At 34.1% G+C, this 21,089-nt stretch overlaps 1 protein-coding gene across 7 annotated transcripts in view; it reads right to left on the bottom strand.

The window, feature by feature from the left end:
* Positions 1-21,089, bottom strand: part of RALGAPA1 (Ral GTPase activating protein catalytic subunit alpha 1) — a 298,344-nt gene that overhangs the window by 172,552 nt on the left and 104,703 nt on the right. For 5 of the 7 annotated variants that reach the window (XM_071213981.1, XM_023584822.3, XM_071213980.1 and 2 more), the window contains exons 15-16: positions 18,995-19,232; positions 17,569-17,730 (exon numbers count right to left, since the gene is read on the bottom strand). In XM_071213981.1, the coding sequence (XP_071070082.1) occupies positions 17,569-17,730; positions 18,995-19,232 (400 nt within the window). Of the gene's footprint in view, positions 1-128; positions 270-17,568; positions 17,731-18,994; positions 19,233-21,089 lie in introns of all 7 variants that reach the window. The other 2 variants (XM_071213978.1, XM_058293545.2) reach the window with 1 other exon arrangement.

Genomic DNA, 21,089 nt, shown 5'->3' with positions numbered 1-21,089 from the left:
TTTCCCAATTTCCCACACCTCCCCCAAAGAAATTAACTTTGAAGAGTTTATTTGATTAATCAAAATTTGAGAGCAGAAGGATTAACAAGTGATAAAGGTGATGCAGAAATTAGCAGAGGTGGCACTACCTGAAAGCTCATCAGAAAGGGGAGTGAGAACAATATCAGGCAAGAAGGGTTTGGAAGTATGGATCAGAACAGGAGCACTTTTAGCACTGCGTATATAGGCCGATGGCAGAGCACATTCACCAATGGATCGGCTTCTCATGGCTTTAAAAAAGGAAAAGAAAGAAGTGGGGAAGGAAAAAAGAAGAGTGACTATAATGAAAGGCTTGTGTCACAGAAAAAGCAGCAACAGAGAAAACTAAAAGATATAAAGGAAGGAAAATTTAAATTAAAACATTTCAGCACTGCAAATACTGGCAAGCTGTAAAAAAAAAAAATCAGAGAACACACAGGACATTTCGAATGTAAAGTTTTTGGTGTAAAGCAGGAAATGCTTTTTATTGTTAGCTCTTACAATGGTGCAGCATTTAAAAACAGCAGATACTGTTGAAAGTTCATTGACTGGAAACATTGAAAAGAACCAATTCTCTTATTTGAAAGAACTTTTTGATACCATATTTAGATATTTTTCAAGGCAATTGTGAGCCATTCTTCTTAATGAAGTTGAATTCCAAGAACAAATGATTCCTACCCTCAAACTCTTCCCCTAATAAGATGGCCATGGGTCCTTTTTAGAAAATTTTATGTTATTCACAATCAAATATATTAATTTCAAGGTTACTATTTGTTCCTGATAAGAGAAGAGTAAACTTGATCAAATCAGTATCTTTTTATTAAAATATATTTTTACATTAAAGCATAATATTATACTTAATAGAACAATTATAAAAATGTGCTACCATCAATTGTAACAAACGTTCCACACCAATGCAAGATGTTAATAATAAGGTGGTATATGAGAATCCCGTATTTTATGCATGATTATTCTATAAACCTATAACTTCTCTAATAAAAGAAAAAATTAAATAGAAACATTTATAGAAAATAGGATTTGCAATCAGCATGAAGAACCAGGTTCTTGAGAAAAACAGACAATTTGTTCTTATTCAAACCTTAAGTATAGTGTTTAAAAAAATCTTTAAAACTAAAAACTTAAAAGCTGGATAATATTTTTAAAATTGCATTTGTATAGATCTTTGGTAAGTTCTTAAAAAGAGTCACCAGCTCCCCAAATTAAAGACAGATTTTAATTCAGTTAGAAATAATACGCTAATACTCAAGTTTATACTTCCTAGAGATATTTGACTTAACTTATAGTATGGGGATGCTTAAATGAAGTTATGTGTACTATTATGCATGAATAGAGCACTTAAAAGAAATATTGCAAATATCCAGAGTAATAGTGATGATGGCAACAACAACAACAAAGCATTGGAATGTTAACATCAATTCAAAATGTTTGGTTTTTCTGATTACTGGGAACACTTGGTTCCCTAATATGTAAATTACATAGCCTGTCACACAAGGCCTTTATGTAATCTACCACTGAAGCTTCATCTTCTACTTTCTTCCCAGGTTCTTGCAACACATAATTTTATGTTCGTCCCTGAAAATTTCATGCTCTTTCATTATTCCATGTGTACATGTGTGTACTATCCTTAGCCTCCTTTTCTTCCTGCCAAACTCCTCCATGCAAAATGTCATCTCATCTGTGAAGCTTTTTAGATTCTCCCATATAATTAATTACCTTATTGGCAATCCAGCAATGAACAAAATAGACAAGAAATCTTGCTTTTCAAAACTTACTTCTATGGAATGGTATGTTGTTTTTATGTCAGTCTCCCCAACTCTTCAAATGCAAGATGATATCATTTTATCTTTGTATCCCTAGTGCTTGATACATATAAGCTCAATAAATCTTTACTGACATGAATATCTATATTTAGGTATGAGTCCAGCATAATCATTTTGGAAAAAAAAAAAAAGCTTCAAATGTGCAGCAAAATGCAGAAGGTTTTGAATATATTAAAATAGTGGCAACAATTTGCCTTCCTTGTATGGCTTGCCATGCAATGTTTTAATGAGAAGCGTATTTTTAAATTGAATTTGGATGGGTCACTTACCCTAGCACCCATACACAAAATATTAGAATCTAGACCCATTTGAGTTTTCCTGCTAGCTTCCTTTCACTCTTGAGAATGTGATCAATACCACAATCATATTTGAAATGAAAGTTATATTGACTTCCAAATAATCAGTCATTAAAACTTGTTAGAAGGAAAGACACAAGCATACAAGCAAAACTTAAAGTACTGCTTAATAACACATAAGGTAAAATACTATCTATAGTTATAATGAAATATGAGACTTTCAAGTAAAGAAATTTCTTTTAAAACTGAAATGAATAAAATTTTAGAATCCAAAAATGAATCACAGATTTTCTTCTATTTTTTTTTTCCCCCTCGGGGATAATTCCCAATATGAAAGAAGAGCTTGAGCATTTCTCTTAGTACGTTTTTCCCTTATTTGCAGGGCATAATGTGTTATGATTGTGAATGAATTCTTCAAAAATGCACCCCTCCTTTTGTTACTGAACTGTGGGTCTTTATGCATACCTAGAAGTCTGTCAATTGCTCCCACAGTTATGTAATACTTAGTATAGAAAATTTCTTACAATGAATTAGCTACTGGGATCTACTGGGATCAGTGTAAAAGCTTACACTGGAGAATCTATTTATAGTCATTGACTTTCCTATCAACACATGCATTTCTAAGCCACAAACATCAGGAATCTTAAATCTGTAATATGCTTTATTTTGGAAAGGCAGTATGGAAAATATAAAATTAATAAGTAAAAACAGATTTTTCAAACCCACAAAGATGCCAATTTTTGAAGGCTTCCTACCCCTCCTTACCCCTCTCAAAAAGAAAAAAAAAAAAAAGTGAAATACCCTCAACACGAATTCATCTTGAACTATAAAATATATATACTATATCAAAAGCTGTAACCTTTATCCATAGTTCCCATACAGCATAAGAAATTCATAAACAGCAAACGTAATGGATCTAAAAGCATACAAATGTTCAAAATAAAAACAAGGAAGGCAATCTGGCATTTTCTTATTTCTAAAATGTTACACATCTTTCTCCCTATTTGTTAAATTTACATTATGTATACATTTCTGCCCATTGGCAAGAATATCTTTCAACATCCTCACACTTAAGCACACTGGCATTATAAATATAAAATAAAAGGAAAATCTGAAAACAAAAGCATTGATATATTTGCTCCTAAAGCTAGCTACCAGATCCCAAATCACAATTATAAACAAGTTACACTGCTTCTCATGAGTATATTCTAAAATAAATCCTAAACTCATTGTAACCTCCTTTAACATTTGTTGGTATAAGTAAAACCTTAAGATATGTTCTCCAGATAAAAATTTTGAATTAAAATTTAAACTTAAGTTATATATTAACAGAAAATTTGCCTTAAGGCCATCGTAGGGAATTTGGAGATGAAAGGATTATGTCTATGCTTAATATTTTAAAAATGTAGACAAGGTCCTTTCAATTTTTTGAAGAGAAAACAATTGAGAATTTCTCTTAGAATTTCAATCTGAAAATTCTAGAAAGCAACTTTAGGTCTTACTATCATAATGCAAAATTACTACTTTGCAAATTTCATTATAGACTATTATACAAGTGTATAGTATAGTATGAGGACTAATGTCCTCATGGGCAATTACTCTACTAGGTACTTCAAAGACATAGGAAAGAATATGATAGTCTTAATAAGAGATTAATCAGATTTGTTAAGAAAGAGAATTCTGCTTAAAAGAGAAACATAAATTAAAGCTGAAAGTATCAACGTGATTTATTTCCCCAGTAGAAGTCATGACATAATTAAGAAATGGAGAATCATACAAACTTTAAAATAAAAAATTTCACAAGGAAATCTATGGTTATCTCAAATATCTAAAATTATTTTCTGTTCTAAAAGAATATATACATATTTTTTTATGAGTAGTGCTGGAACTGTTTCTAGGAAAACAGGTTATAATAAAATACCATCATAGAAACTGTAGAGTTGCTCCCTAATTTTTCACCATTCACGATATCACCACTCTTCTTTCAGTCTACAAATCATGGATGGTATTAGCTTTAACTCAATTTAATGCAACCACTATTTACTAAGCATCTATCCTGTACCAGGCATTCTACTAGATACTGATAATAGAATAATGAACAAGAAAGACTATGTTTCTGCCCTGAGGGAACTTTATAATCTAGCAGGGAAGATCAAAGTTAAATAAGAATTCACAAATACAGGAAGTGTTACAGAAGGAAAATTAAAGGATATTATAAAAGTATTTATCTGGTCTGAGTCACAAAAGGTCTAATGCAATCTCTGACCTAAAAAATGAGTCAGTTAGCCAGGCTAAGAAAAGTAAAATATCCTTAACCTGAATACAAAGGGTATTTAGGGCAGATATAAGCCTATTTACAAAAACCCTTTGAGAGGGGGAGTGTAAAGCAGAGGAAATAACGACACAGTTTAGTAAGGCTGGAAAAGACAGAGCAAAGGCGAGTGGGGAAAAAAGACTGGAGAAGTTGGCAGAGGCGAAATCTGCAGAGCCTTATAAACAATGCTAGGATTTTAAAATTTTATCCCAAGAACAATAAAAGGACACTGAAAGTTGTAAGCAAAGTAAGAGTTACATCAACCTGATTTTTTTTCTAATATCTCTATGACCAGAGGATGAATAATGGGTCTACAGGGAGTCGAGGACTGCTGCAAGGAAACAAGAGACTCTTACAGGAATCTAGGCATGATGGTGTGCTATACAAAAGTAACAGCAGTGAAAATGAGAAGTGAAGACATGTGAAAAATACTTAGCTCAAGGTATAAACAACAGAACTAAACAGTTAGATCAAACGTCTGGGAAAGAGAGAGAGGAGTCAAGGCAGACTCCCAGATTTCTAGCTTGGACAACTTGGTTACTCTTTAAATCCACTATTAGTCCTTCACCCCTGGTCCTGATCTTAAATTAATGAAGGTATTCACTTAAGGGTCCATTTTCTTTTTCTTATATTATATTGCAATGCCTTACCAGATTGATCTCTAAATACACTGGTCTTATTATTTTACTTCTCCAGCTCAAAGACAAAGGCCCAAAATTCTTTGTGTTTTTACAAGACTTTTATAATCTTGTCTCATGCGATCTATTTTCCTTATTTCCATTTCTCTCTGATAAATATCTTCCATTCCAGTCTCTATGTCCTCTCTCATCTCTATCTTTCTGCTCATGTTGTCCCAAAAAGTGAAAAGCAATCATATTTCAAAGCTCAAGGACTATTTATGAGAAGGGACTATATCTCAGAGTTCATTTATGTCCTCACATTCCCTAACATAGTGCATGGAAGATTACAATAAAACCTGATCAACTGTACCTCCAACTTCTTTTGCAGAAAATTCCCTAATCAATAAAATACAAACTTTAATATAAAAGACATTTACTGGCTAATAAACTTACCTACTTTTACATTAGCAGATATTTATAGATATCCTGAAGTAAATACTTGAACAAAACTAATTTTGAGGTAAATTTCATTTCACTGCAGTTATTTTTTTAAAAAACAAATTTTGTTGACACATATCAATGAAGCATATTATCCATCCTAAGATTATAATCAATGGTATCTGGTATAATCACATAGTTGTGTATTCATCACTTCAATCATTATTAGATCATTTCATTATTTCAATAATAACAATAACCAAAAAAAAGATAAACCAACAAACAAAAATTTGTCACCTCTCCATTTCTCTATGCTTCCTTTGCTGTATATAGCTGCTATTTCTGGCTATTCTAGCACATTTATTCATTTTTTTAAAAGCAGATTTATTGAGATATATTCACATACCAAACAATCTATTCAAAATATATAATCAATGGCTTTTAATATAATCACAATGTTGTACATTCATCACCACAAAAAATTTTAGAACAATTTCATTACTCCAAAAAGAAAAACTCCACACCCCTTAGGAGTCACCTGTAAATCCCTCTATCTTTCCCCGGCCCTACATAAACACTAATCTAATTTCATCTTTATAAATTGATTTAAATCTACATTTTACATAAATGGAATCATACAATATGTAGTCCTTTATATATGGTTTCTTTCACTTAGCATAATTTTTTCCTTGTCCATTATTAACATCTTGTAATATTAACATACATTTGTTCAGTTTCAGAGTAAAACAATCTTCTACATGCAATATTACCCATTTATATTTCACATGAGGTTTTACTATGCTACAGTCCCATGTTACATTTTTTAGTTTTCCTTTTAGTAATTTACATGACCTTAGTCTTTCCCTTTCAACTACTGTCACACCCATATAATAGCACTGCTAGTTACAAACACTGTGATATGCTTTGACGTTTTCTACTCATTTCCAAAGATGAACACACGACCATTTTACCAAACCTGCACAAGTTAACCCACAGCTTTCCACTTTCTAATCTCATTCTGTTTTCTAGTGAACCATATTCAAGTTATTAACTCCATGAGATTACACATGGATCTCACATAAAAGCATAATCATCCTTTTGTGTCTGGCTTGCTTCACTCAACATAATGTCCTCCAGGTTCATCCATGCTTTCTTATTTACAACTTCCATTTTTTCTTACAGTGCATAAAATTCCATCATGTATATACACCAGAGTCTATTGTTTGATTAATGGACACCTTGGTTGTTTCCATCTTTTAGCAATTGATAATAATGCCACTATGAACATGGGTGTGCAGAGGTCTGTTCATGTCACTGCTCTTAGTTCTTCTGGGTATATACCCAGTAGTGGTATTGCTGGGTCACATGGCAAATCTATATTCAACTTCTTTAGGGACTGCCTGCCAAACAGTACTCCACAGTGGCTGTCTACATTCTCAGCAACAGTGAATAATGGTTCCTATCTCTCCACATCCTCTCCAATATTTGTAGTTTTATCTTTTTCATAGTGGCCATTCAAATAGGTGTGAAATAATATCTCAATGAAGTCTTGATTTGCATTTCCCTAAACACTAGTGATGCTGAACATTTTTTGATGTGTTTTTTTCCCATTGGTATTTTTTCTTTGGAAAAATATCTGTTGAGGCCTTCTGTCCATTGTTCAATTTGGTCATTTGTCTTTTAATTGTTAGTTGTAGCATCTCATGGATTTTATATCATGGATTTTTTTTTTTTCAGCTAAGGCAGCAGAAGAGATGATTTATTTTACATGTGTTAACACTGGGCCATAACTGAGAATAGAACTAGTCCAGAATACCACAGGTCCAGGACAAAGGACCAAAAGGGACTGCTTTGGAGTGGGCAAGGTGGGTCTCTCAGAGGTGTTCACAGAAGTATGATGGCATTGGAAGTTCTAGATCCACTGTGAAGAGTTCTAGACAGTAGCATGCAGTCAATAACTTGTACCAGCATCTCGGCCTCTGTTATTCCATGTTCCTGCTCCCCTTGTCTCCAGGGGTATACACGCTAACTGTTTACATCGACCTCTGACTCATCTTTCTTCTTTTTTGCTTCAACCTGCTCATTCACTTCTTCTTCCATTTGGCTCTCATGGCACAGAGGTTTCTAGCAAGAGGGAGCTAAGGCTAAGAGTATATCATGGATATTAAACCCTCATCAGACATCCTTTTGACAAAGTCCTTTGAGGTATTAAAGTGTTTAATTTTGAGGAGATCTCACTTACCTATTTTTCTTTTGTTAACTTGTGCTTTGTGGTTGGAAGGTCCAAGAAACCACCATCTACCACAAGGTCTTCAAGACGTTTCTTTACATTTTCTTCTAGTAACTTCATTCTTTTGGTTATGGCTATCCAGTTCTCCCAGCATCATTTGCTGAAGAGACTTTTTTGTTCCAGGGAAACGGACTTGGCCCAGTGGTTGGGGCATCTGTCTACCGCATGGGGGGGTCCGCAGTTCGGACCCCGGGCCTCCTGGACCCGTGTGGGGCTGGCCCATGCGCGGTGCTGATGCGTGCAGGGAGTGCTGTGCCACGCAGGGAGTGCTGTGCCATGCAGGGGTGTCCCCGCGTGGGGAAGCCCCACGCGCCTGGAGTGCGCCCCCCGGGGAGAGCTGCCCAGCTCGAGGGAGGGTGCAGCCTGCCCAGGAATGGTGCCACGCACACGGAGAGCTGACACAGCAAGATGACGCGACGGAAGAAAGCACAGATTCCCGTGCTGCTGACAGCAACAGAAGCGGACAAAGAAACAAGACGCAGCAGGTAGGCACAGAGAGCAGGCAGCTGGGGTAGGGGGAGGGGAGAGAAATAAATAAATCTTTAAAAAAAAAAAAAGACTGTTTTGTTCCATTAACATGAACTTGGTAGGTTTGTAAAAAACCAGTGGTTATAGAGGTAAGAGTTTATTTCTGGACTCTCAATTTTATTCCAGTGATCAATGTGTCTATCCTTATGCCACTATCATGTTGTTTTGCCCACTGTAGCTTTGTAATATGTTTCAAGATCTTTTTTAGAATGCGTTTGGCTAGTCTTGCCATTTCTATTTCTGTAAAGTGGGTTGTTGAAATTTTGACTGGTATTGCACTGAATCTATAAATCATTTTGGGAAGGACTGACTTCTTCATGATCTTTAGTCTTTCAATCAGTGAACACGGAATGTCTTTCCACTTGTTTAGATCTTCACTGATTTCTTTTAGCACTGTTTTGTAATTTTCTGCATATATAGGTACTCTACTTCTTTGGGTAAATTGATTTCCTAGGTATTTAAGTCTGTTTGTTGCTATTGTAAATGTAATTTCTCCCCTGATTTCCTCTACAGATTGTTCAATACTAGTGTACAGAAACATTATTGATTTTTGCATATTAATCTTGTTTCCTGCTACTTTGTTGAATTCGTTTATTGGCTCAAGAAGCTTTATTGTAGACATGTCAGAATTCTATAAAAACAGGATCATGTCATTCTGCAAAGAGTGAGAGTTTTACTTCCTCTTTTCCTATTTGGATGTCTTTTATTTACTTATTTTTTCTTGTCTAATTGTCTAGCTAGAACTTCTAGCATAATGTTGAATAACAATGGTGTCAGTGGCCATTCTTGTCATTTTTTATTGTATCAGTCAGCCAAAGGGGTACTGATATAAAATATCAGAAATCAGTTGGCTTTTGTGAAGGGTATTTATTTGGGGTAGAAGCTTACAGACACAAGGCCATAAAGCATAAGTTACTTCCCTCACCAAAGTCTGCTGCCATGTATTGGGGCAAGATGGCTCCCAGCACCTGCAGGGGTTCAGCCTTCTTTTTCCTCTTAAGACTCCATGGTCCCCACTTCTTTCTATATTAGCTGTAGCTGGGATAAGTCTTGTCTCTCCCCTGGGGCTCAATTCTCTCTGGGCTCAGCTGCTCTGTTCTCCCTACAAGGCCAGCTTGTACACTGTACACTGTACAGCGAACAGCAGGCAAATGGCTCATCTCTCTTCCTGAGGCCTCTGCCATGCCTGATGGAGCCTTCTCTCTTTCCTCAGGTATCTGCTTCTCTGTGTATTTACTTCCCAAGGCTCCAGCACTAAAACTCCAACTTTTTCCTCTGCCATGTCATTTTCTCTGTGAGTCTCCACCCACAAAGGGGGGAGGGACTCAACATCCTACTGACATGGCCCAATCAAAGCCTTAATCATTATTTAAAGAAGTAAAAGTGAAACCTCTGAATCCAATCCAATCTACTACGCCCAGAGGAACAGACAAGTTTACAAACATAATCCAGTATCTATTTTTGGAATTCATAAACAATACCATACTGCTACACTGATCATAGAGCTAAGTTTCAACCTTTCCCCACTAAGTATGATGTTGGCTGTGGGTATTCCATTTTTATTCTTTATCATATTGTGGAATTTTTCTTCTATTCCTGTCTTTTGAAGGGTTTTTATCAAGAAAAGATACTGGATTTTGTTGAGTGCATATCTGTATCAATAAAGATGATCATGTGTTTTTCCCTTCAATTTGTTAATATGGTGTATTACATTAGTTGATTTTCTTATGTTGAATTACCCTTTCATACCAGGAATAAATTTCAATTGGTCATGGTTGTGTAAGTCTTTTGATATGTGGTTAGATTCTATTTGCAAGTATTTTGTTGAGAATTTTTGCATCTATGTTCGTTGAAGAGATTTGTCTGTAATTTTCTTATAGTATCATTATCTGGTTTTGGTCTAAGGATGATGTTAGCTTCATAAAATGTGTTGGGTAATTTTCTCTCCTATTCAATTTTTTTCAAGAGTTTCAGGATTGATGTTAATTCTTCTTAAAATGCTTGGTAGAATTCACCTGTGAAGCTATCAGGCCCGGATGTATCTTTCTTGGGAGATTTTTGATGACTGATTTAGTCCCTTTAAATATGATTGGTTTGTTAAGTTCTTGCATTTCTTGTAGAGTCAGTGTAGTTTGTGCATTTCTAGGAGTTTGTCCATTTCATCTAGGTTATCTAGTTTGTTGGCATACTGTTTCTCATAATATCCTCTTATGATCCTTTTTATTTCTGTGGGGTCGGTTCTAACTTCTCCCCTTCATTCTGAATTTATTTACATTGTCTCACTTTTTTTCTTTGTTTAGTGAAGGGTTTGTTGATTTTATCGATCTTCTCAAAGAACCATCTTTCGGTTTTGTTGATTTTCTCTACTGCTTTTTTGTTCTCAATTTCATTTATTTCTGCTCTAATACTTATTATTTCTTTCCTTCTGCTTGCTTTGGGAATGATTTGCTGTTCTTTTTCTAATTTCTTCAGTGGTTCAAAGATCCAGTTGATCTTTGACTTTAGCTCTTTCTTCTTTTTAAATATAGGCATTTAGGGCTATAAATTTCTCTCTCAGCACTGCCTTCACTGTATCCCGTAAGTTTTGATAAGTTGTGTTCTCATTTTCATTCATCTCAATATATTTACTAATTTCACTTACAATTTCTTTGACTCACTGATTGTTTCAGAGTATGTTTAGCCTCCACATATTTGCGAATTTCCCCCATCCCATTTCTTATTGATTGTTCCAGTTTCATTCCATTATGATCTAAGAAAGTGCTTTGTGTAATTCCAATCTTTTATATTTATGTGAGACCTGCCTTGTGACCTAACATGTAGTCTATCCTAGAGAAAGCCATGGGCACTTGAGAAGAACGTATAATCTGCTGATTTGGAATGAAATATTCTGTATATGTATGTTAGGCCTAGCTTGTTTATCATATTGCTCAAGTACTCTGTTTCTTTGTTGATCTGTCTAGTTATTCTATCTAATGATGTGAGTGGTCTGATGACATCTCCAACTATTATTGTAGAGATGTCTATTTCTCCCTTCACTTTTTGTCAGAATTTGCCTCATGTATCTTAGGGCACCTGGTTTATTTGCTGATGGTTTGTTTTTTATTTATTTTTTCCAGTCCATTCTGTCAGCCTATATCTTTTGATTGGGGAGTTTACTCCATTCACATTCAACGATACGGCTGTAAAGGAATTATTTAATTCCACCATTTTATCCTTTAGTTTTCATATGTCATATCTTATTTTCATCTGTCTTTTTACTCTCTTGGTTATCCTTTCTGCTATTCTTGCCTTTTACACTCTACTCCAAGCCTCCCTCTCCTACCTTTTTCTTTCAGGTTGTAATTTTTCATTTAATACTTCTTGCATATGCAGATTCGTTTTTAAGAACTCTCCTAGTTGCTGTTTATTTGTGAGTATTTTAAACTCACCCTCATATTTGAAGGACAATTAAACTCACTTTCATATTTGAAGGACAATTTTGCCAGATGAATTTTTGGCTGACAATTTTTCTCTTTCACTATCCTAATTATTTCGTGCTTCTATCTTCTCACCTCCACGGTTACTGATGAGAAATCCCCACTTAGTCTTACTGGGTATCCTTGTATGTGATGGCATGCTTTTCCCTTGCTGTTCTCAGAATTTTCTCTTTATCTTTGATGTCTAACATTCTGAGAAGTGTGTGTTTTGGAGTAGGTCAATTTGGATTTATTCTTATTGGGGTACGATATATTTCTTGGACATGTAAGTTCATTTCTTTTATTAGAGTTGTGAAATTTTCATCCATTGTCTCCTGAAATACTCTTTCTGCCCCTGTTCACTTCTCTTCTCCTTCTGGAATTCCCATGACACATATGCTGTTTGGTTTTGTGTTATCATTCACTTTGTCAGCCCCTGCTCAATTTTTCCCATTATTTTCTCTGATTTTCCCTCTTCAATTTCTCCTGTTGTCTTCTGTATCACTTAATTTTTCTTTTATCATTCTGAATCTGCTGTTATATGCCTCTAATGTTGTTTTTAAACTTACCTATCATGTCTTTCATTCCCATACGCTGTTATTTTTCTATTCACGGTTTCAAATTATTTGCTCACTCAGGGTCTTCTTTAAGTCATTTATTTCTTTAGCCATATTGACTTTCAATTTATTAATTTGATTTTAGAAATCTGTATGAACCTCGTTGATTATATGTCTCAAATCCTGTATCTCATCTTAGGCTCTGATATATTCCCTTGCCAGGGCCATCTCTTCCATTTTCTTAGTATGGCTTGTAATTTTCTGCTGATGTCTAGACACCTGATTATGATGGTGAGTTTATTCAGATGCTCAATTTCTCTCTTTCATAGGAGTTTAATGGCAAGAGGCTGTGTTACTGCTGTTCTTTAATTCTTGGTTCACCTGTTCTAGGTCTTTAGGATTGTTCCTATTAGTTGCCCAAATCTGGGCCCTTCACCCAGTAATGAGTTTCAGACCTGCTAATAAGGGCCTTGGGAAGGGAGGTTGTAAAGGCCAGAAAAAGCCTATCATTTATTTCCTTTAGTTTCCTCACATGCACCTCCTTGGTTGGCCAGCAGATGGTGATCTTTGGCAGCCCTCTCAGTTCAAAGCCTGGTTGGAGTGTGTTGCAACATGGACTGGATAAAGGTGACAGAGGATCCTGACTGGCGTCTAAGAGCCTTCTAATTCAAATTTTCTCAAAGGGTATTTCCAACCCCTGCTGGCAGCCCCCTCTCTTTTTCCATGATGCATACATCATGCTCCGTGAACACTTAACTTCTGAGTATATTTCCTAAGAACAAGAATATACAATTGTCTAACTACCTTATGTACAGTTAACAATTTCAAAAGAAATTTAACATTAATATAAAGCTTACAATCTTATTCCAGCTTTTTCATTTCCCAATAATGTCTTTCTGGGGTCTTTTCTCCTTCATTATTAGATCCACTCCAGGATCATGTGTCACTGTATCTTTAGTCTCTCTTTTCTTTTAAATTATGGAAACATATATATAGCAAAAACTTTCCCATCTCAACCACTCCAAAGCATACAATTAAGTGGGATTAATCACACTCAAAATATTGTGCTACCCTCACTACCATCTGTTACCCGAACCTTCCCATCATCCCAAAGAGAAACCTGGTGCCCACATAACTGCATCCAGTATAATCCTTTTAATGTGCAGTTGGATTCAATTTGTTGGCATTTTGTTAAAGATGTCTCCATTTACAATCAAAAGGAATATTAGACTGTAATTTCCTTTTTCTCCTTATATCTTTAGCTTTGTTATTAGGGTGAAGCTGGTCAAATGACTCTTTTTTATAACTTCTTTCTTCCCAACTTTTTATTATGAAAAATTTCAAACACACGGAAGTTAAAAGATTAGTATAATGCACACATGTATACCTCCACATAGATTCAAAACTCTTAACATTTGACCATATTTTAGTTTTTGTGTGAATATGTGTGTTTGCTGAAGTATTTGGAAATAAAGTGGAAGACATCATGACTCTTCAGCATGCTTCGATGGGTAAGGACATTTTCCTATGTAATCACACACTATCATACCTACAAAATTAACAATAATTCCATAATATCATGAAATATCCAGTCCATATTAAAATTGCCAAATTATCCTCAAAATGATTTAAACCAGGATTCAAACATGGTTTATGCATTGTATTCATTATTGTCTCTTTAAACTAAAATAGACCCTATTCCCAACATTTTAAAAATGATACTATCATTTTGAAAAGTCTAGGCCAGTTGTCTCAAAAAGTGTAATACATTCTAGTTTTATTTCCTCATAGAGTCAGTTAACTGGTTTCTCTATCTCCTATATTTACTATAAACTGAAAGTTAGGTGTATAGGCTTGATTAGGTAGTAACTTCTAGATCCCTCCACTGTAAAGGTGTATTTCACTCTTTGTAAATGGAAATAATATGTGGGTTGCTCCTTGGCAACATAAGAACACTGTTTCCAAACAATCTTTTACTTAATGGTTTTAGCATCCACTGTTGATCCTTCTTTGAGTCAATTATCATATTAGGGGCTAGAAAATGGAGATTTTTCTACGTCCTTCATGCCTTCTATATTTATTGGCTTAAATTTTTTAGTAGAGTAGAGCTTCAACTCCAGCCCCTATCCCCTTATACCCCTACTTTTTTAGAGCATCACTATGGATTAACACATTGTTAATGCTCAAATATAATCAAATGACTTTTAAACTTGCCCAAAGATGCTGATCTTGAATTATATCAAAGAAAAAGAACATTACAATTATAATTAGATGGCCTTTCAAATCAGACTAGCATGAAGCAAAATGTTTGCTAATATATGGCTAGTGTGTGGACAATACATGAGCTCTGTATTGTGAATGGAAATATAAGCATCTTTAGAGGGCAACTTAATTTAAAATCCTACATATTTAACCCACAGATACACTTGCATATATATGCAAAGTATCAAAGTATGTATAAGTATATTCTATAATATTTTATAGTATAAAGTTGTATATAAACTAAATGTCCATCTTCAGGACATAATTTAAATTATGTTCTTCCATGTAATGGAATATGATCCATGAAGTTTGAAGTTCAACATTTTCTGGCAAGTAATATTCTTTAAGACATAATTTACATCTTGACTTCATCTCCTAGCACTCTCCTCTTTCCTTACTCCATTTAAGCCATATTGGCCTTCTTACTCTTCTTCACCCACCCAAGCATACTCCTGTTCAGGGCTTTTATACTTTTCCTTCTTTCTAAAACACTCTTCTCCAAGATTATTCATTTGTCTCACTCACTTATTTAGGAAAGTCTCTGTTTGTATACAATTAGATAGTGACCTCCCATCTAAAATAATCCATTTTCCCATCCCTATCACTTTCTAGTCCTTACCCTGCTTTACTTTTCCTCTACTTTTCCACACAGCACTTACTACCTCCAGACATGTTTATTGGTTTATATATTTATGTATAGATATAGATTTGATCAGTTCCAATGGACTTTATTTTGTTCACAATTATACCTTCAATGCATAGTAAGTACTTACCATATTTTTCATACGAATGCATAAAAGCCATGGTTCAAAACTATGGATACATTATATTATGTGCCTATATCTTTGAAGGATGCCCAAGAAACTGGGGAGGCGAAGTGAACTGGTGAACTGAGAGGGGGACAAGGAGGGCAAATGGTGAGGGAAAGACCTACTACAATGTGTGTGTGTGTGTGTATATATATATATACTTACATAGTATGTATTTTTTAACCATGTATATTCACATAACATATAAAAATTAATTTTAAAATTTTAAGAAAATATATGTAACCAAAGCACACTGACTATCCTAATTAAATCTGTTGCCTCTTTTAGTATTTTTCTAACTTTATGTGGGTATCCTTCTTAATAAAATGTTTAATGTTTTAACTTTTTATTTGATAGGCTTGTTCAACAAACAAGAAAGACATGGTACCAGAAACAGATTAAGAACGCATATGAATTTAAGATGAATATTTTACTCATTCCATGGTTTTCAGAAAGAATTATGCTTACATGTTCACAATGATTACTTCTTAACTAGACTACTAAGCAGGTCTTTACGCTTCCTTAAACTTCACTTTCCATACTAAGCATATACTATTTCTACAAGCAGAAAACAACACAACAACATAAAACTTTATGCAAATATTTTCTGTAATTGTGACATTAAAAAAAACAAAGAGAGGCATCATTTCAGGTGTAATCAACTTTTCCTTAGGATTCCATAAAAAATTATACACCAAAATTCTTAAATATTATATTAATTTTAATTCTTCAAGATTCTTTTTATTTGTAACAGTTTTCATTCTTCCAGCTTGACATATACAATCAATATAATTCTATGCTTATTTTATAGGCAAAGGACAATTCCGAAACTGTGGTCATCTTAAAGAATTTAAAACTATACATGATTTTTAATTCTTTTAGAACCTTTAACTTTCCCTATCCTCTTCCTATTTTATTAATCTTCCTTTTGAAACCTAATTCTTAACAATTTAGAACATATAATTTTATAGAAGACGTATTCGTAGGCAGGGGTTCTTAACCAGGAGTCCGTAGAAAGATATCAATGGGTCTGTGAGCTTGAATTGAAAAATATCAACTTACTATCTTTATTTTCTCTGACCTCCGATGTTGAGTTCATAAAACTATCTGCCACTATATTCTGAGGAGGGGTCTGTGGTTTTTACCTGACTGGCAAAGGGATCTGTGGAATAAAAAAAAGTTAAGTACCCCTACCTTCGAACAGTAGTTTTGTATTTCTTTAAAATTAATTTTTTTTCCACTGATTACCATTAAATATAGAAACATCCCCTTGGGAAATTATTCCACAGAATCATAGATTGCAAAGACTAAAATAACCTCAGGCAATTTTGTTACAGGCATGTGAGGTATCACCATACCTACTACCCAGATGATGTACCTAAAACTTAGAAAGGTTCAATAAATTGTCCAAAGTTATCTATCTTTTTAATGATGAAAGAGAATTAGGAAAAGAAACTAAGACAAAACACCTTGTTTTTCTTCGTAGCATTCTCTACAATTCAGAAAAAGCTATAAACTTCTGAGACAAAGAAGAATAAGATAGTAGCTAGGTTTACATTATGATGATTGCTCCTGTGTCTAGAAAGTCTTCCCATCACTGCTTCTCTGTTGCTATTTCCCAGTACAGAAATTTTTCACATGTCTGTTAAAAACAGCAAGGAATCTAGCTATAGATTCCATCACAGCCTCAGCAATGTAGCTAACTGAAAACAGGAATTCCTCATTGGAAACTTGTAGAACCAACCTAACTATACAATTGTAACTCTGAAAATTACTCTAATATCCCATTTTGGAGATATATTCACTTAGTAGAAACTATACCAGTTAATGTTTCAATTTTGCAAAGTGAATCAGAGTTCTACTTCTTCTTTTAAAATAACATTTTAAAATTAGGTATATCTATAGTAAAATAAACTACATAAAAACAATAATGTAAGATACACCTTACAAGCATAAAGGGATAGCACAGGATGTTACTAGACTTTGAGTGCTATTAAAATAAGAGAGGTTTCACTATAGAAGGTATTCATTTAAAAACAAAATTAACTGAAAAAAAAAACCCTGTATATTAATATACATTGTTACTAAGGACTATAAACACACTGTCTATAAAAGTTTCATGATTTGAAAGAGTACATACCAACAGATTTTTGTCGTACTATGCTCCTTGCCTTTTCAGTTCCTGGGGAACCAGTGGTTGTTGCACTTCTCTGTCTCATTGGGGCTTGGCCAGGCTGATCACGGCTCCATCCTCTAGAAAATGACTTGTCAACTGATACTTTCTGAAATTCATGTCCAACTCCTAGAAATGTTTATTTTCAATCTTAGTATACAGTCACCTGATCAATAATCTCTTCAAATTATGCATGTTATCGTGCCTCAGATTCTTCCATTTACTTATAAAGAATTATCAAGTAACAGGATAAATGCTGTGTACGATAAGGCTTCTCTGAACTTCAATTTACATAAAGATCACATTTATTCTAACACTATTTTTAAAAATTATACCATCAACAATAATAAACTATTATAAATTCTTTGCCACCCACTTGCTTTGCAATAAAAAGGAATAAAAAAGCATTTAGATGAGCAAAAAAAGACAGGAAACAAGCTAACCAAAAGCCATTCTGCGGTAGAGCTTACTGAATCTCTACTTGTCAATAATAGACAACTGGGAAATAAACAGTACAGGATAAAGTAGTTCGGGCACAACTACTTGGACAGGAAGTTAAACATGAAATATGACTTAGATGTATCTCTAACTAGCAATTAATTATTAAAAGTGCAAAATACTAACAAACCAAGGATTACAAAATATTAATATAATTGCAATGCCACACCCCCGCTCCAATTTAACATTAGATGGATATACTGTACACTTTCAGGGAATGTTCCTTTTTCATTATAACTAAGCAAATGCTTTCAAAAGAATTTTCCAAATAATTATTATAAACTTTTGAAATAAAGTAACATGAATTTACTTTCTTGTTTCTAACAAAAACTTGCTTATGATAAAAAGGAGCAGCATTTTATAAATTTCCATTTTGGTTAACTTTTTTTTTCTTTCTTTTTTTTAAGGTACCAGGGCCAGGGACTGAACACCAAACTTCGTATGCAGGAAGCCAGCGCTCAGTTACTGAGCCACATCAGTTCCCCTGAGTTCATTTTGTTTGTTTGCTTGTTGTCTGTCTGTTTTTTAGGAGGCACCTAGACCAAACCCAGGACCTCCCATGTGGGAAGCAGTGCTCAACCACTTAAGTCACATCTGCTTCCATTTTGGTTAATTATTAATAATAAGATAGTTATGATTGTATTATATATTTAATTTGAGTTAGATATGTATAGAACACTTAATCTCATAAAAATAACTTAATTTTAAAGTTTAAGAAAAGTTAAAAGGCACCTACATGTTTATTGTTGGAAATTTAAAACTTTTAGGGTAAATAAAGAAGGAAAGAATTAAGAAAGAACATGACTTTTACCCTCATCCATCAACCTGGCTTGGTTTTCCCTGACCCAATTATTTAAGCAAGTTTATACTGAGCATTTCTGTGAACTGCTCTTACCTTTCCCTTTATGTTTTTTTTGTTTTTGTTCACTCAGCTTATCCAATGGTAAATCACTAAGATCCAGGCTATATAAATTTCTAGCTAAAACTTTAGTTAGTGTCTCCATAGTCAGTGACCACTCAGTGGCCAACTCTTCCCAGTAGGTCAATGATGAAAGCACCGAGAGTAAGTCATCCCAAAGTTCTCGGGAGATGTACACATTTAGATTTGCTTTGATCCAGGCAACTATAAGAGTCTGTCAAGACAATCAGAAATAACAATTAAATAAGTTTACTGTGTGACTTCAAAATCATACATTCAATTATAAAAATAAATCACCTAAAAACAAACAATTTTAAATCACATAATATGGAGGAATTTTTCTTGGTAGATAATACTTGTAAAAGGAATTTATGCAATCATTATTACCTACTATAACTTTCATTTTAATAACTGCCAACACCCAATACTCTAGCAATTGAGACAAGTTATCAAAACTGCAAAGAAATCTCCCGAAAGTCAAAACTATCTTTCATGCTGTATTACATAATAAAATAAAGTAAAATAAAATAAAATACTGTTTAAAAAGAGAAAAAAGTCCCCATATTATTAAGTGTTGAAAGTGCTCAGTAGTTAATAGTTATTGGACTAAAAAACCAAACCTACATTCCGAAAATTAAAGATAGAAATCACTAGCTATATAACCTTGAAAATTCTTTTACTAATATAGAAAAATAAGATACTAGAGATGTACTTAACTTAATGAAATATGGTTTTGAAAAATTATATGTAAATTGAAGGTTAAAATTCTATTTCATTTTAAAGACACCAGATAAATTAAAGACATTCTATAATAAGTCCAATCATAGAATCAAAACCTTAAGCAAAAAAAGATCAGAAATTACTGATAAACCAATACCCCCAAGTGAAATATTATGAATTTCTAATAAAGATATATCCTCCCACTGAAGAAAAAAGTTACAAGATAAAGGGTTTTTCAAAAGCTTAAGTTCTATAAATTTTACTAAGGAATTCACATAAATTTATACATTAAATGTAAAGATGAAAATGAGCAGAGTTTAGGGCACAATATTAACTAATGACCTTCCATTCTATCTTTAAATGTTCAGACTACAAAAAAAAGCTATTCCACACAGCAAGCTAAAAAATGTCTTCCTATAGCTTTAAGACTATTAACTGTTTTAGATATAACGATGAGGAAATGCTTTTAAAAGGCAAATGAGGTAAAGAAGTTAAGAAGAGTTTAGATAATAATAGTAGCTAGTTTGAAAGGATTATTCACAAGAAGCATAGAATTTTAAGTAAACTAGCTAATACTGAGGGGCATCTTAATTTGAATGGCTATACCTACTGCCAAGAATTAGATTTGAGAAAGTTTTTGTCTTTGATATTTAGAACCATATCATCCATGTAGTTGTACGTAATGTGTTACCGTAAAATATTTTTTGCTTTCTATATTTCAAAGAAACCATAATATATTTAAAATTAGAACTCTGTACTTGGATTGGAAAACACAATATGTAATTTCTGTAGATGAAGAAATAAGATAACTCAATAAAATCTCATGGAACAGCACGTTAAGAATTTTGATCATTTACTACTATAGACAAAGACATTTTTCCTGAACAATTCCAAAGACTTGAAAACTCATAAAGTGTGGGGAGCCGCCCGGAGCTACGTGCATTTGCGGTCTCCAGCAACATGGCGGTTTTCATAACTACGCCTACTCCACCCCCGTGCTTCCGCCTTCTTCTTCCCCTTTCCCCAATTTCCCGGGCAAAAAGTGTCACGCCTGCGCAACAAGATGTTGAAGCCATGACCAGCATTGAAGACTCGCAACCTATAGCAAGTGGTGTAACAGCATTTTATTGCCTTATATGGAAGAGCCGCTTCATCAGCCTATCACCCCCTGCTACATACCCTCCCCTTAGTATATATTCTGATGCTCTACCCTCAATAAATGGAGACTTGATCAGAATCCTGTCTTGTCTCCGTTTCTCTCGCCTCTTGTCCCCCAATTCCCACTCCCTTTCAGGTGCCGGTTCGTTTGACCTGCGGGCCAGGTCAATAAAGCAAACAATCAGTCCTTTAT

This window comes from Dasypus novemcinctus, chromosome 3, assembly GCF_030445035.2.
Source record: "Dasypus novemcinctus isolate mDasNov1 chromosome 3, mDasNov1.1.hap2, whole genome shotgun sequence".
In the NCBI taxonomy this organism is placed as follows: Eukaryota; Metazoa; Chordata; class Mammalia; order Cingulata; family Dasypodidae; genus Dasypus; species Dasypus novemcinctus.
Note: the sequence above shows the minus strand (reverse complement) of the source record. Positions and strands in the feature narration are given on the sequence as shown.